This window comes from Mauremys mutica, chromosome 5 (assembly GCF_020497125.1).
Source record: "Mauremys mutica isolate MM-2020 ecotype Southern chromosome 5, ASM2049712v1, whole genome shotgun sequence".
Taxonomy (NCBI): Eukaryota; Metazoa; Chordata; order Testudines; family Geoemydidae; genus Mauremys; species Mauremys mutica.
This window is the reverse complement of record NC_059076.1, coordinates 83,727,998-83,744,375: the sequence shown is the minus strand read 5'-3', so window position 1 is coordinate 83,744,375 and position 16,378 is coordinate 83,727,998. Positions and strand designations below refer to the sequence as shown.

The 16,378-nt window shown below is 43.0% G+C and overlaps 1 protein-coding gene across 6 annotated transcripts in view; it reads right to left on the bottom strand.

Moving 5' to 3' along the window:
• Positions 1 to 16,378, bottom strand: part of SNX25 (sorting nexin 25) — a 175,769-nt gene that overhangs the window by 132,384 nt on the left and 27,007 nt on the right. For 4 of the 6 annotated variants that reach the window (XM_045017313.1, XM_045017314.1, XM_045017312.1 and 1 more), the window contains exon 1: positions 12,699 to 13,339. The exons of the other annotated variants lie outside the window; for them this stretch is intronic. In XM_045017313.1, the coding sequence (XP_044873248.1) occupies positions 12,699 to 13,160 (462 nt within the window). In that variant the 5' untranslated portion in view covers positions 13,161 to 13,339. Of the gene's footprint in view, positions 1 to 12,698; positions 13,340 to 16,378 lie in introns of those variants that run through there. 6 annotated transcript variants of the gene reach the window in all.

Sequence of the window (16,378 nt, the reverse complement as noted above, 5' to 3'; positions counted from 1 at the left end):
TACATTGGAAGTGGGATGCAGCCACATTGCTGCCAAACTGACCTAACTCCAACAGAAATGGAGTTGCATTGATTGCAAACCAGACTAATTATGTTGACTTAAGCGCACAGATCTGTTAATGGGAGAGAATTTGTACACAGATGCAAGACAGTCCCATGTTATTCCAGTACAATTTTTAAATACAGAAAAGGGTTCAGTCCCTTGCTGAAGACATAGCTCTTTAGAAATGTGCTACTGGTAAATGTAAAAGTTATTGAAGGAAGGGGGAAAATGTGCTAAAATCTTTCCTCTGAATCTGGGGAGAAGTCTCCCTTCCAAACACAAATGAAGTATTAGAACTTCTATCTGCCAAAACTGTAACCTGATTTTTAAAAAGAGTCTGACAGGTCAGTGCATTTTGGTGCAATTAATACACTTTTTTTCTTATGATGCATGTACAGTGTCTAGCACAACACACTTTTAATGGGTTCTTGATCCCCAATCAGAGCCTTTAGGTGCTACCATTATACAGTAATTCTTCGCTTAACATTGTAGTTATGGTCCTGAAAAATGCAACTTTAAGCAAAACAATGTTAAGCAAATCAAATTTCCCCATAATAATTAGTGTAAATAGAGGGGGGTTAGGTTCCAGGGAAAAAAATTTCACCAGACAAAAAACTATATATTATATAGATATACACACAGTATACGTTTTAAACAAACCGTTTAATACTGTTCACAACTATGATGATTGTGAAACTTAGTTGAGGTAGTGAAGTTAGAGGGTGGAAGATGGAGGGATATTTCCCAGGGATTGCCTTGCTGCTAAATGATGAACTAGCACTTGGCTGAGCCCTCAAGGGTTAACACATTGTTGTTAATGTAGCCTCTCATGAAGGCAGCACGAACAGGAGGGAGGAGAGACAGCATAGCAGACAGAGACAGACACACACCTTGTGCGTAGGAGAGAGAGAGAGAGAGAAATGCACACTGCCCCTTTAAGTAAGCTGATGCACTCTTAAGTGCATTGTCTTTTTAAGTGGGTCAGGAAGTTGAGACAGCAGCTGCTGCCTCAAGTTCTCGTTGTCTCTCTCTATCCGTGTCCCCTCCCTGCTCTATATGGAGAACAAGCAGGGTGCAGGAGCAGGGGGGAAGGGGACACCAAGACATTAGCCCCCCTGTGACGGTGCCACCCATAAGGCTTTATGGAAACATGCATGCGTGCGTGTGTGTGTAAGTAACATAACTAGAATGTGTTTTATACTACATATGCCATGTAAAATATCTCTGTAAAGGTCCTGATCTACTGAATCTATTAATCCTATTTGTATGCATGTATCATTTTTGTATTAGAAGTTATGAATATTGGCTGCATTCTTGTTTGACTAAGTAGGCTGTAGTGAAGCAGTTGGTCAGCTTCCTGAGAAAAGACTATTCTCAGTATGTGCCCCATCAAGAAATATTAAGCCAACAATTAACTTGGAGACACCAGTCCACATCTGGACTTTCCCAGGAATGTGGCTTGGCTGGTAAGGAACTCAGTCATGCATAGACAGGTGACTTGCCCAGGTGACTCCAATACTCCATTTTGTAGCTGGAATTTGCACAAGAGAAAGTCTATTTAAGCCCAGGGGAGACCCCCTCCATTTTGTCTTCAGCTGGCTAAAGAGAGAGCCTCTCCAACCCCAAAGATACCTGAAAGAAACTGGAACAAAGGACAGTGACTGCTAGGGGTGTGAGTGATTGCTGGACCCAGATTAAAAGGAGATTAGTCTGTAAAAGGAAGCAGTCTGGAATTGGTGAAGATCTTATCTGTATTCAGTTTCTTACTGTATTAGACATAGACTGGCGTGTTTTATTTTATTTTGCTTGGTAATTCACTTTGTTCTGTCTGTTACTACTTGGAACCACTTAAATCCTACTTTTTGTATTTAGTAAAATCACTTTTTACTTATTAATTAACTCAGAGTATGTATTAATACCTGGGGGGGGAAACAGCTGTGCATCTCTCTCTATCAGTGTTATAGACGGCATACAATTTATGAGTTTACCCCGTATAAGCTTTATGCAGGGTAAAATGGATTTATTTGGGTTTAGACCCCATTGGGAGTTGGGCATCTGAGTGTTAAAGACAAGAACACTTCTGTTAGCTGCTTTCAGGTAAGCCTACTGCTGTTAGGGGATGTGATTCAGACATGCGTCTGGGTCTGCAGCAGGCTAGCGAGTCTGGCTCAAACCAGGCAGGGCACTGAAGTCCTAAGCTGACAGGGCAAGAAGGCAGGGGCAGAGGTAGTCTTGGCACATCAGGTGGCAGCTCCCAAGGGGGGTTCTGTGATCTAACCTGTCACACACACACACCCCTTCCCCCCTACACAGCAAGCAGGAGTCTCTGGGAGCAGCTCCAAGGCAGAGGGCAGGAGCAGCACATGGCAATGGGGGGAGGAACAGCTGAACTGCCGATCGATAGCCTGCTGGTTGGCTGCAGCACAGGGAACTTAGGGGAGAGGGGAGCTGATGGGGGGCTGCCAGTCCACCCTGGTTACAAGCCCCCACCAGCTAGCTGCAATAGGCTGCTCTTCCTGCAATCAGTGGACAAAGCAGGTGGCTGCCAAACGACATTAGAAAGGAGCATTGCACAACTTTAAACAAGCATGTTCCCTAACTGATCAGCAACGTAACAATGAAACGTTAACCGGGGTGACTTAAAGCAGTGGTCCCCGATGCGGTGCCCGCAGGTGCCATGGCGCCCGCCGGGGCTTTTATGTGCACCCGCCTAGTGCCCAGCAGGGGAGAGAAGCCACGGCCCCGCGCCTGCCGGAGACAGAGAACTGCAGGACTGCAGGCTGCGGGCGCTGGTGTTCTCTGTCCCCAGCAGGCGCGGGGACCGCCTAGTGCCCAGCATGGGAGAGAAGCGGCTTCTCTCCGGGTTCTCCGGGGCTGCAGGCACCGGTGTTCTCTGTCCCTGGCAGGTGCCGGGACACGGCTTCTCTCTGGCTTCGAAGCCGGAGAGAAGCAGTGGCCCCGCGCCTGCCAGGGACAGAGAACACTGGGGTTGCAGACTGCGGGCGCTGGTGTTCTCGGTCCCCGGCAGGCGCGGGGCCGCAGCTTAAGCCGGAGAGAAACTGCAGCCCCACTCCTGCCGGGGAAAGAGAACTCCAAGGCTGCAGGCTTCATTCTATATTAAAGTAAGAATAATAAATATATTTGGACCAGCAGTTCAACAATGTTTTACTTTTTTTAAATAAATAAGATGAAAACTGTTTATGATATTTATTTTGTAAAAACTCCTTAATTTTTCTTACAGGTAGATAAAAAAGAGCAAATTCACATGCTAAGGTGAAAGAGTCATTGCTGAATAATTTAATACCTTTTGCATGTAAAATTACCCTTTTTATCTTATGGATTCATATATTATGTAATATTAAATATGATGTTTTTCATATTATTTAATGTACAAATACAAAATAAGCCTTGAAAAACTGTTGGTGCCTGCCAAACTCTTCTGAAAACATGAATGTGCTACTGGCCACAAAAAGGTTGGGGACCACTGTCTTTAAGTGAGGAGTTACTGTAGTAATAATTATATAAATCATAGCACCATCAATGAATTAACCTTACACTATTTCATAGAGTTCTTTCATATGAATGTCTCCTAGCACTTAAAAGCTAGAATCATAACCAAGTAAGACGTTCCACAGATTTGGAACACCATATATAAGACGACTTCTCTTTCCCCTCAAGCAAAAAGGATAGTTTTGGACAGCTGAGGGTTTTCTAGACATTCTCCTGAGCCTGAAAAATACTAACCAAAATATTTTTAGGATTATGACTTGTCACTTTTGAGACATTTTGCTTCACACAGCAAATTCATAATGCCAGTCATGGGATTACTTCAGGATTTCTGTGCCTTATTCACAGGAGGGAAATAAAATGATGCACAATCTCTCAGTTTAAAAAGAAATGGGGAGAGAGTCCACTGCATAAAATATTCTACTTAAATTTCTAAAGAAATTTAACAGAGTGATACTTCAGAGGGTTCTGCAAACAAAAGCCATTCAAGTCTTCCACTAGGATCATTCTCTGACACACATACTTGCTTATATTAAATATTTGCATTGAGTATCTTTTTCCCTGTTCTAGAGTAGTAAGGGATCCAATGAAGCATTTGCCACAAATTTCTACATTCAAAACTAGTTTTAATGCAATCCAGAACAAAGGAACTAAAAATATTAAACACTTATTTTTGCCTCATATCATAGGACTTTTTCCTTCTTTTCAACTCAGTGCCTCCTTAACAAGGAGAGGAAAAGACATCAGCTCAATACTTTAAGAGTAGATCCCTTCCTGTAGCAGGAATTACTCCATATCACAGGCACTATAATCCAATATACACAATTCTACAAAGTGAGTTCACTGCACAATTTGATCCTTTCATATTTCAGTCTTAAAAGTCCTATGCTTAAACACAAAGAGCAGTGCCTCCTTATTGACTGAGGGTAAGACTTCTGTTTGACAGGGTTTATTAATTTTATTGGGGGGGGGGAATTTTTCAGCTTTATGTAGATATCCAAAAAAAAGGGGGGGGGGATCTCACTGTATGTACTTTACAGAGTAACATATTATATACTGGTACTTCACTCATTACAGTAATGAGTAATGTTCCCTAGTACACTTTAATATAGTACTGTTTCAAACAGCACTATGTTAAAGCACTTTAGGGAATCTTCAGTGTTCACCAGCAGGGTCTTCACTGACCAACATGTTAGAGCACTTTAGAAATCACACCTAGTAGTCTGCATTACTGCTCCACGTAGACAAGCACTTAGATACAAGTAACTATTTCCAAAGTTTTTCCAGTGTTTATTGGATAAAACATCAATTTGATTTTTTTTAAATTAAACTGTGGTGTTCTATCTGTGTTTACAATTAAAACCTAGAAATCAAAAGCCCTTATTGTGGGGTACTTTACTGAAGCAACTGCAAACTCACTGTTTAATTCATAAAAATATATTTTACAGAATGTTATTGTTTATAATTTGCAAGTTTTATCTTCTAAATGGTAAGGAGTGCTCTGTTGAATCAAACCTGGCCAACAAGAACTGAGAGACAGCGATATTCAGCAGCAAAATGTCTGAACAAAAGGGGTGATCAGGAGGAACTGGGTAAGAAATCACAAGTGACAAGGATGATAAAAAAAAACTTTAAAAACATTATCTATTTGGTGGCACACTACACAACTATTAAAGGATGCAATGTAGATACATTGTATGGAAGCTGCACAGTATGCTGAATTTTCTTAGAAATACTGCAGAGTGACACAGGAATCTGTGTAGAAGATCAACAATGCAGCAGTGCCACACCACACGCACAGGAAAATTAGCATTTTTTTCTATTACACTCATGCAATAAAATAAAACTAGTACAGAACTCAGAATACAATGTACATAATATACCTATACTTTGTGCAAAGCATTTTTCAATTTTAATCTATGGGCCAAAAGGCAAAAGACTAATACACAAAAACCAATATCAAATGACTCATACCTGTTTGTGCTATCCAATATTGTAACTATTAACAAATCTTAGTTGTCAGTCTCATGATGTACATGAACATTACTACACTAGTACTGAACTGCGGTAATCAAGAGTTGTTGCTTCTAATAATGTTTTAGTAGATTTTCCATGAGTTCAGCTTTAACTGAGAAGGATATATAATTTTCCTACTAGAAATACCTTATGAACAGTACTGAAGCATTTTTTCAGTCACAAAAGACCCACACAAACTTCTAAGAAACTTAAGATATTTTAAAATCAATTTTATATATTAAAGAAGTTATATATCAGACACACTAAGGACTGGTCTACAAACAGTTTTTGTATCACTTTAACTCTCAGTTTAGAAACAAACAGAGTTAAAACAGTGTAACCCCTTAGCTTGGTCACAGTTTGTGACACAGAGGCCATTTGACAAAGGGTCCCCTGTTCTTTGCAAACAACTCTAGCCTCAGACCCAATAAACACATTACACCAAACAAACGTCTTGCAGGATATTCATAGGAGCAATATATAAGGTATCTACAGAACACTTGTAACTTGTCAAGATTCATAATCATTGCCAGATGTATGTACGTACAGGTAATATTTAAGAAATAATGTAATTATAGGGAAAGTATGCTTTATGGGCTTGGACTAAAACTTAAGTCACCAGGGGATAATATGCCTCAGTGATGGCCCACTCAAGTAGAGGGGGAAACCACCCCACCCTGGTTAGTCCGAGATGTAATCCATGACTCAATTGTCTACCCTTGTGCCATCCCATGACTTTCAGTGGAAAATCTTCATAGACAATTGCAAATAATTGAAACCACTTAGAAGTTCAAAAGGAACATTAAAACAGACAGGGAATTGCCCTGCATGTGAATAAAGACAACAGATTGTTTCACTATAACACCAAGTGAGGAAATGCACTCTGTATCCATTCACTGGGGAGACAGCTCCCGCCCCTCAAGAATTCTCATGAAAATTTGGATCCTGGTTCCTATAAAGCCAGCCAGCTAGCTCTGCAATAGACTGAACTTTGGGAGGAGGGGACCTATTTTATTAGACAGAAAAGGTAACTATTAATAAGTATAGATTCAGATTTGCATCATATGATTTTGTTTTGTGTTGTAACCATTTGTTTCCATCACTCTCTCTTGTTTCAGGTTGAAGCTCTATTCTTTCTTAAACAAACCTACTTTTGTTTTATGTTTTAAGTGCTGTGCGGTTTACTGGAATGGTGGTTTAAGGTAAAACTAGTAAACTGGGGTACACTGCCCCCTTGGGAGCAGAGGATCTGAGATTTCTGTAAATAGCCAGTATCAGGGGCTGCATATCACAGGGGAACATTTCAAAGGGACTCAGGGACTGGGTGCACCTATTGTTAACCTGCAAGGCAAAGACAGGGCTGCCACAGCCCCAAGGAGAGGGCACAAAAGGCTGTTGGTGTTAGGGAGCTGACACCCAGCCAGACACAAGCAAGACTCCCTCACAATAGAGGCAGGAGGTAACAAAGTGAATCACAGGCCTGGGTGCTCCGAGAACAGCTATACCGGGGAAAAGGGTGCTTATATTGGTATATCTTATTTCCATACATTTACAACATAACTGTGTCCATGCTAGGGGACTGTACTGTTTTAACTGTATTGGTTTCTAAACTGATGGAGCTGAAGTGATACAAATAAATAAATAAATAAAAGCAGATAACCAAGCCCTAGCTTCTACAACTAGGAGTTCCCAACAATAACAACTTTATAGAAAGTTTAATTAAAATTGTATCAAATTAGACAGACAGGACTACTCAGTTTGAGAAAAAAAATGTTTTGAATGTACTATCTTTCCCCATATCCTGTGATTATTTCTAATTTGTCTAAGTAATGTTAGCATTTCAATGCCTGTTTACAAAGCAATAATCCTTTTTCATCCATTAGTGGTTCTATTACATGTTTAATATGAAAAAAAAGTCCTCAGAATCAGAGCAAATGTTTGTGCACAATTTCATAAGAATAACGATGAGTTAACAGAGGATTCCCTGCCTACAGAATAGCCCCATGCTCTCCTCCTTTATGAGAATGTATGGAAAGAAACGATCAGCCCTCAAACCCAAAGGTCCCAGCAAATTCAAGACCTGAAGGATCTGAATAGGTTAAGGTTTGGGAAAAACCCAGGCCTCAACTCCACAGATCATGGACACCAGCTTAACCTACTACAGAGAAAATCCCTCTGCATTTATCTCCAAGCCTTTTGACCTCAAGCCTCCTTCTACAGCAAAGACACTGTGTTCTGATTCCTTTAATGGGAGGGACAGAAGAACACAGAGAAGGAATTCTGCTTTAATCAGCATTAATTCTGCTCCTTTTCCACTATGCTGGGTGAGCATTCTCTTTAGGGAAATACAGTACAGAATGGCTGCCCCTAGGATCCTCTGCTTCCATCATCACACCTTCTTTATCCACATTACCCATGGACCATGCAGCTATTTTGTGAATAACACATAGCCAGCCAAGCCAGACCAGAGGAGAAGGAGGAGGGAGAAAGTGTGTAATTGTCTTTTCCGCTGGTAATTTCTTCTGTGGGTTTGCTCCCCTTTGCAAATCACAGGGTGACAAAAATCAAGTAATAATAAGAGGCCCAAAACAAGTTTCTCTCTAGAACCTTTATGACTGATCAAGTGTTTCAGAGAGAGCATTCTAAATTCCAAGGCATATCCTGAATACACAATCCAAATGGGGATTGTTTTTCACTGGGCTTCCAACAGAGTTTTGGTCCCAAGTTTGTGACTTCCCTGCCAAAGATCTGGATAGTGATAATCTGGCCATCCCAGCACTTGGCCTCCTAAATTACTGAAGCAATGTGGCTTTCACTTGTCAAGAGAGAAGCTGCTCTTTCCTTATGTTCTCTCTGTCAGTCATAAAATACTTCTTTTAAAATGAACACCCTCCACCAAAACCAACATGGTTTCTGAAAACAAATATTAAATGTCTAAATAATATTATCCAAATGAACTGCCAGGCAAGCTGTGAGACAGAGATAAAGATGACAAAAGAGGATACATGAGATGGCAAAGCAAGACAACAAGGAAGTCTTTCAATGTGTCTAACACAAGAAAGCTCCATGCAAGTCTGAAGGCCACTCTATCACCAAGGAGTCATGGGAGCAAATAAATAAGATGGAGTTTCCAAAAGAATTTAATTTCGTTGCATCAGCCTTCACTGAGGAAGAAGTTACGATCCCAAGGTTACATTTTGCAACTCATCAAGGCATAATCCTGTCAGATTTTTAGTTCTAAGGAAAATGCCATAAATCCCCAAGGGCAAAGAGTATTCAACAGAGCTGTAAAAGAAAATAATAACAATTATTACTTAGCAGAGCTATCAAAATCATAGCCCCAATTCTGCAAGTGGAACTCCCATTGCAGGACTGGATCTATGTAATATAACCTTAGAAATCTAGAAATACTTCTGAAGATTGGCAGATGGTATGATGGCAGCTTTTTTTTTTTATTTAATGAATTATGCATTAATAAGATTCACTTCAGCATTAGGAAAGTTAGCTGACTGCATCATTAAAGGGAGATTAACAAATCACTTAAATAAGGACAAACTAGCACATCTCCAGATGTCAAAATGCAGAGGAGAAACTGGTGAGCAATCTTGAACAAGGACAGTCCAGAATTCTTGGTTTCTGAAATCAGAAGTCCTATGATCAAAAAGCAGTGGTGACAGAACAGCAAACGGCATATTCTCAATATGGACAGAAGTGAATAGCAGGACACCTTAAGGATCAGTGATTTTCTATATCTCTCTGAAGGATCAGGGGGAGGGGGGATAAATTAGGCTTCAGCAGGTAGATTTTGCAGAAAAAACTAATTTTTAGGATAAGTATGGATGTTTCTGAATAACATATACGAACCTAACCAAAAGATGCATAGGATGCTGTTCCTGCCATTCCACATTGTGCCCAGCTCTCCCTCCCCCACCTAGTGACTGTGATCACATTTTAGAAAAGAGACCTACACGCAAAGGTGTACCTCTTCTGATGGCTGCTGTGGCTCCTGCCATTTACCATTCCAACCCCCCATTTGATTCTCCCCATCAGAAGAGGGAAGAATGCTCAGCTTTCTACACCATATCAAATGATTGGTCTAGGCTGCCAGCTATCCTGTCTGATCCACAAGGGACTATTTTCCAATAATCTCTCTACTGATTTTTCTACAATTTAAGTAATAAAACTCATCTTCCAGGACCCCAGAAGCTCCAAAGACTGGGCGGTAGTTAGGTAGTCTGGGGAGGAAGAAATGCAATTCTTCTTTTCTTGCACAAGGGACGCATGTGCATAGCATTATCCATTATACCTAAATTCCATATGGACTGAAAGAAAAGCTGACCACCTCAGAATGTGAAACAGAGCCATGTAAATCTCAGCCAGAATAACTGTATGAAAATAGTTTTGAAGAAGGAATCCTGATAAGTATATGTGAAAGATATTTTCCTAAAATAAGTTCAAAACAAAAAAAGTGACTAACTATATCAGGTTTAAATTTTCAAGAGATGCTCAATGCTGGGCATGTGTGTACATGAGAATATTTTTATGTGCTTTAAAACTGTAAAACAACTAATCTCCAGAATCTGGGGGTGATGTTCTGATCAATACATATTTTTTGCTGGAAAACATGTTTATTCTCCTGTTAGTTCAAGTCAGATTAAATAAACCACTCTCTATAAAGGATCGTTCATATCAACTAAATGTACAGTCACTGACTCTAATAAGCATCTCATCCATCTTAGTTTTGGTATTTCTCAAAGTGAGTGTGGCAACTCAACCCACTAATTAAGAGTCATTAAAGTGACTCGGTATCAAAACACAATTTAGAAAGGAAAAAGAGCACTAATGTGGCCTCCCAGTTCCTGGGGAATAGTTCACAGAGCTACATTAAGAGAAACCTGTGAACACACAAGTTTATTTTTTCCCCCTTTCAGTTATCCATTCAAGGGACTTTTTTAAAATCAGTCAAAATTATCTCTTACACTATTAACACAAATTAGTACTTCTGATTAACCCAAGGCATTGCGAAATACAGGGCATGTTTGTGTTTGGTAAGTAAATATCCCCAGGGAATTTTAAGAGTTTTGATTAGAAGAAAGTGACAGAGTCCTGTGGCACCTTACAGACTAACAGACGTATTGGAGCATAAACTCACAAAAGCTTATGCTCCAATACGTCTGTTAGTCTATAAGGTGCCACAGGACTCTTTGTCACTTTTTACGGATCCAGACTACCCCTCTGATACGTACTTGATTAGAAGAGAGTACAATTAGGACATTATATTTCTTTGTTGTCCTTTGGCATCTTGTCTAGCACCAATTCCTGCTAAGTGTTGGGAATATTTCCTATTTATGTTAAAAGGACTGAAAGCCAAATACAGCCTAGAACCATACATGTTACGATTTGTGAGAAAGGACGGTATGTCTATACATATTAGCTCTTATTACTAAATGTTTACTATTGCTTTTATTTATTGTATTACTGCCATGAATGGTCTGCATGTTTTTTTCATCCATTATGGAAGTTAATGAAACTAGAAAGAGAGTACAGAAGAGGGAAAAAAAACTGTCTTCACAAGGCCTGGTAATTTATTTCTAGTCACAGACTAGCTCCTTCCTACTACTCCCTCTTTAACAACTAATAGGTCGAAGAAACAAGTCCTCTCCCAAAAGTTGTGTTAGCTTGTTTGATGGGAAAGGTGAAAGAATGGCACACTATGCTATTGAGTGAATTATAACAAGCTTTCTGCTCTCTCCCTTTCAAAGGCCCTTGGTGTCAAAAGCTGAATCAGACATCACCCTGGAAATTCAGAAATGACAACACTTTCAAGTTGCCATTAACACCAAAGTTAAAGCATTAAACATGACTAACGATCCTATTAACGATTACGTTTTATACCAAAATGCGGCTAATAACGCTTACCCTTCGTTGTAAAGCACTTTGAGATCTATTAATGAAATGCACTATATCAAAGTGCATTATTTATTATTGTGGTATTTCACTTACCTACACTATATTTTCATGGAAATATGAAGTTCACAAACATGTGTCTCCTATCAGCTATACTGAGCTTACCTGGGAATGTCAGATGCGGGCTACACATCCTTTATATCTGTATGTAGTATTGGAGTGAAAACATTCCTCCTGTCAAGCAATAGTTTTCTCAGTCCTGTGATTTTTTATTTGGGGCAGGAAATGCTTAAAATAAGTTACTTTGACTAACATTTCTCACTAAGTCTGCCAGTCTACAGATGTGTTAACACAGGATTTGCCTCTACACTACTGGCCTTTGGAGTTCAGCAGGGAAAACTGTTATATTTGGGGGTCTTAACCTTGGAGGGTAAACAGAATATAAAGCTGCATGTCTTTCCCAAGTTCATCTTGCAGGTGTGTAAGAGTTCAAGGAGGTATTATGAGAAAGTTTACTCAAGGACAGTTCTTTGGCACTCCCTACAGCTGTATTTGCATTGAAGCAACATGAATATCTTGTATCTTATTCCCCCCCATCACCTAATATATTTTTAAATAAAGGAATGGCAAGAAGACTGACATGTGCGCCAGTGTTTTTAATACATTGTCACGAATTTGTTCCTGAATGCTGGATGGCTACCTAAGGGCACTCTCGATTTAAATATACCCTTTAGCAACTTGCATAACTTGTGCCAGTTAAGCAGAGCTGAACTGACCTGAATAAACATCGTTTTCAACTGTTGCAGGAAAACGGGTCAGCATACAACGTTTACCGGGGACAAGTTTGCATGATCAGGAGCAAGCCCCTGACTGAGCTGTAGCCAACAACACTGAATTGCAGCAGCGCTGTCAACGCAGAACATTTGCAACGTAACATCTGTCAGAGACGAATCGTAAGATTAACACCCAGCAAACTCCACAGCAGCCCCCCCGTGTGGTTTCGGGCACACACAATCCCCCCGGGGGTCTGTCTGCGCTGGGAAGGGGGACAGGAATCGCAGCCCCTCCCTGTTGCGGTTTGAGGGGATTTAATCCAAAGCAGGAGGGAGCAAGAAATCGCAGTTCAAAATGTGCCCGGGCCTCTGTGCTGCCGGGCCCAAGGCAAGGGATCGGCGGGAGGAGGGAGGGGCTGGCCAGCAGCCAGAAGAGGCTGGGGTGTCACTTACCGTGGCTGCCCGCAGGAGCGGAGCGTCCCCCCTCGGCTCGCGGCTCCAGGCGGCGGGGAAGTCCGGCGGGGGGCGGAGGCGGCCGCGCGTCGGGCAGCTCAAGGCGAGCAAGGTGCCAAGCAGGAAGGCGGCCGCCGCGCAGCCCAGGTAGAGGGCCAGCCGCAACAGCAGCAGGGCCAGGCACGGCTGCGCCCCGTCCCCCGCCTCCGCCCGCCCCAGGTGGAACACGGACACCGCCAGCAGCCCCAGCCCGGCCGCCAGCATCAGGCGGGACGAGCCGGGATCCTCCTCCTCTTCCTCGTCGTCCGCCTCCTCCTCCCCGCCGGCGACGGCGGCTGCTGCGGGGGCGCTGCTGCGGCAGGACTGGCCGCCGGGGCTGTGCGCTCCCGGGGCGCCGGAGAGTGCGGCGCCCGCCGACTCGGGCTGCCCGCTGCTGCTAGTGCTGTCGGCATCGGGGAACATAGTGCTCCTGGCGCCGCTGGGAACAAGCGCATCTCCCGCCCCTGCGGCCCCCTCGGAAGGTCGCCTCTCCCCGAGCCCCGCGGCTGCTGGCACCGCACCGGCAGGAGAGGGAGCCGGGGCTCATGCCCGGCAGCAGCACAGGAGCAGAGCGGGGCCGGCCGCTTCTTCACCAACCCTCCCCGCCGACAGCAGCGGCTGCTCCTCCCCGCTGGTGGCCCAGCGCTCGGTGAGAGCAGGGGGAGGCCGCGCCGTGCCCGCGCGTGTCCAGCAGGGGGAGGAGAAGGAGGCGCCTGAGTGACAGCTGCAGGGGCCATGTGCTCTCGCCGGGCAAGGAGGGGCAGCCACACTCTGAGCGGGTCTGTCTTCAACCCTTTGCTTCCACGCAGCAAGGCCTCGCGGCCTGGCCCCCCAGCCCGAAAGCCTCGCCCCCTGGGGAGTGCTTTAAGGCATCGCCCTGTGCTGGGGATGGATTTTACTGTGTGTGTTCAGGGCCGCCTGGGGGAGGGGCAAGTGGGGCAATTTGCCCCAGGCCCTGCAGGGCCCTCCACAGAATATAGTATTGCAACCTTTTTTTATGGAAGGGGCCCCCAAACTTGCTTTGCCCCAGGCCCCTTGAATCCTCTGGGCAGCTGTGTGTGTGTTTCAGTGGGGTGTTTACGTAACACTCTGTTTGTAATGGAACTCTTTTTTCAGGCAAGTAAATACATGAATAAAATCGAACCAAAAAGAAAAATATTTCTCTCCCCCCCCACCATAATTGTTTTCTATTTTGATCTCATTTACACTCATATAAATCCACTGAAATCAGTAGGGTTACTCCAGATTTACATTTGTATAACTACAGCCATCATTTGGCACTTAATGCCCTAATCTGCAAATGGCTCTGTCAGCAGGGAGGACATAGAGCGCCACCAAGGACACAGGAGTCCAGCCTGGAGCATCTCATTGCAGAATTGGAGTCTTAAACCTTGGCTACACTGGCACTTTACAGCGCTGCAACTTTCTCACTCAGGGGTGTGAAAAAACACACCCGAGCGCAGCAAGTTACAGCGCTGCAAAGCGCCAGTGTAAACATTGCCCCAGCGCTGGGCGCTCCCAGCGCTGTAAACTAATCCCCATGGGGAGGTGGAGTACCTGCAGCGCTGGGAGAGCTCTCTCCCAGCGCTGGCACTGCGACCACACTCGCACTCCAAAGCGCTGCCGCGGGAGTGCTCCCGTGGCAGCGCTGTACAGCTGCAAGTGTAGCCATACCCTTAGTCTGTAAACTCAGTGCAAGGACCTTGACTTCCTACAGGTCTGAACCCACCAAGTACACTTTGGGCACTGTACAATAAATAGGATTATAATACAAAATACATAGTCTCCTTATTGTCACACCCTTAATTATCATCATAAAGTTATAAAATAAAACATAAATAAATCACTAATAATGTTTTTTAAAAAGGTTACACACAGAGTAAAAGGCAATCCCTGCCCTAAAAGGTTTATAATCTAAGCCCTTATTTTACAAACATGCACATGCTTAACTCTGCTACTGTGAGTAAACACATGGGACTAGTGTGTGAAAAAACACCCCCTTGACCGATACAAGTTTCAGCACTATAAAGTGGCAGTGTAGACAATGCACCAGCTCCAAGTGCTGGTAGCTACTCCCCTCATGGGGGTGGTTTTTTTACAGCACTGGGAGAGCTCTCTCCCAACTCTGGTGCCTCGACTACACAGCCACATTAAAGTGCTGTTGGTAGTGAAGACATACTCTGCCTGCAGGATCTGGACCTAATATAATTGAGCAGCAAAAAACATTAAACCTTTTAAAATGTCACTGTCATTAAATCTTCACCATTCTCATGGTTCCAACTTTTAGCAACATGGTTGTGCCGCTGCAGCCATGCTGCTAAAAGGCATGCAGTGTAGCCTCTGTTTGTCAGCAGGAGAGAGCTCCCTGCTGACAAAAATCTTCCACCCTCAACGAGCGTTGTCAGCGTTGTCCGCAGGACAGCACTCCTGCTGGCAAAGTGCTGTTCACATCAGCACTTGTCGGTGACAAAACTTTTGTCTTTCAGGGGGGTGCGTTTTTTTAACACCTCTGAAAGACAAAACTTTTGTCTTTCACTTGCTAGAGAAATACAACCTAGATGGAGCTACTATAAGGTGGATGCATAACTGGTTGGAAAACCGTTCCCAGAGAGTAGGTATCAGTGGTTCATAGTCAAGCTGAAAGAGCATATCGAGTGAGATCCCACAGGGATTATTCTTGGGTCCAGTTCTATTTAATATCTTCATCAATATTTAGATAATGGCATAGAAAGTAGACTTATAAAGTTTGCAGACAATACCAAGCTGGGAGGGGTTGCAAGTGCTTTGGAGGATAGGATTAGAATTCAAAATGATCTGGACAAACTGGAGAAATGGTCTGAAGTAAATAGGATGAAATTCACTAAGAACAAATGAAAAGTACTCCATTTAGGAAAGGACAATCAATTGCACACATACAAAATGAGAAATGGTTGCCTAGGAAAGAGTACTGCAGAAAGGGATCTGGAGGTTACAATGGATCACAAGCTAAGTATGAATCAATAGTGTAGCACTTGTAAAAAAAAAAAAAGTGAACATCGTTCTGGGATGCATTAGAAAGAGTGTTGTAAGCAAGACATGGGAAGTAATTCTTCCGCTCTGCTCCCCACTGATAAGGCCTCAACTAGAGTATTGTGTCCAGTTCTGGGTGCTACATTTCAGGAAAGATGTGGACAAACTGGAGAAAGTCCAGAGAAGAGCAACAAAAATGATTAAAGATCAAGAAAACATGACCTATGAGGGATGATTGAAAAAAACGGGGTTGTTTAGTCTGGAGAAGAGAAGATGGGGGGACATGATAACAGTTTTCAAGTATATAAAAGGTTGTTACAAGAAGGAGGGAGAAAAATTGTTCTCGTTAACCTTTGAGGATACAAGAAGCAATGGGCTTAAATCGCAGCAAGGGTGGTTTAGGTAGGATGTTAGGAAAAAACTTACTAACCATCAAGATAGTTAAGCACTGGAATAAATTGCCTAGGGAGGTTATGGAATCTCTGTCGTAGGTTTTTAAGAGTAGGTTAGATAAACACATAGGAGCCGACTCCATGGGTGCTCCAGGCCTAGAGCAGCCACGTAAAAAAAATAGGGAGTGATTAGTACACACTGGCAACCAGCTCCCTCTCTCCCCCACCAGCACCTCCTGT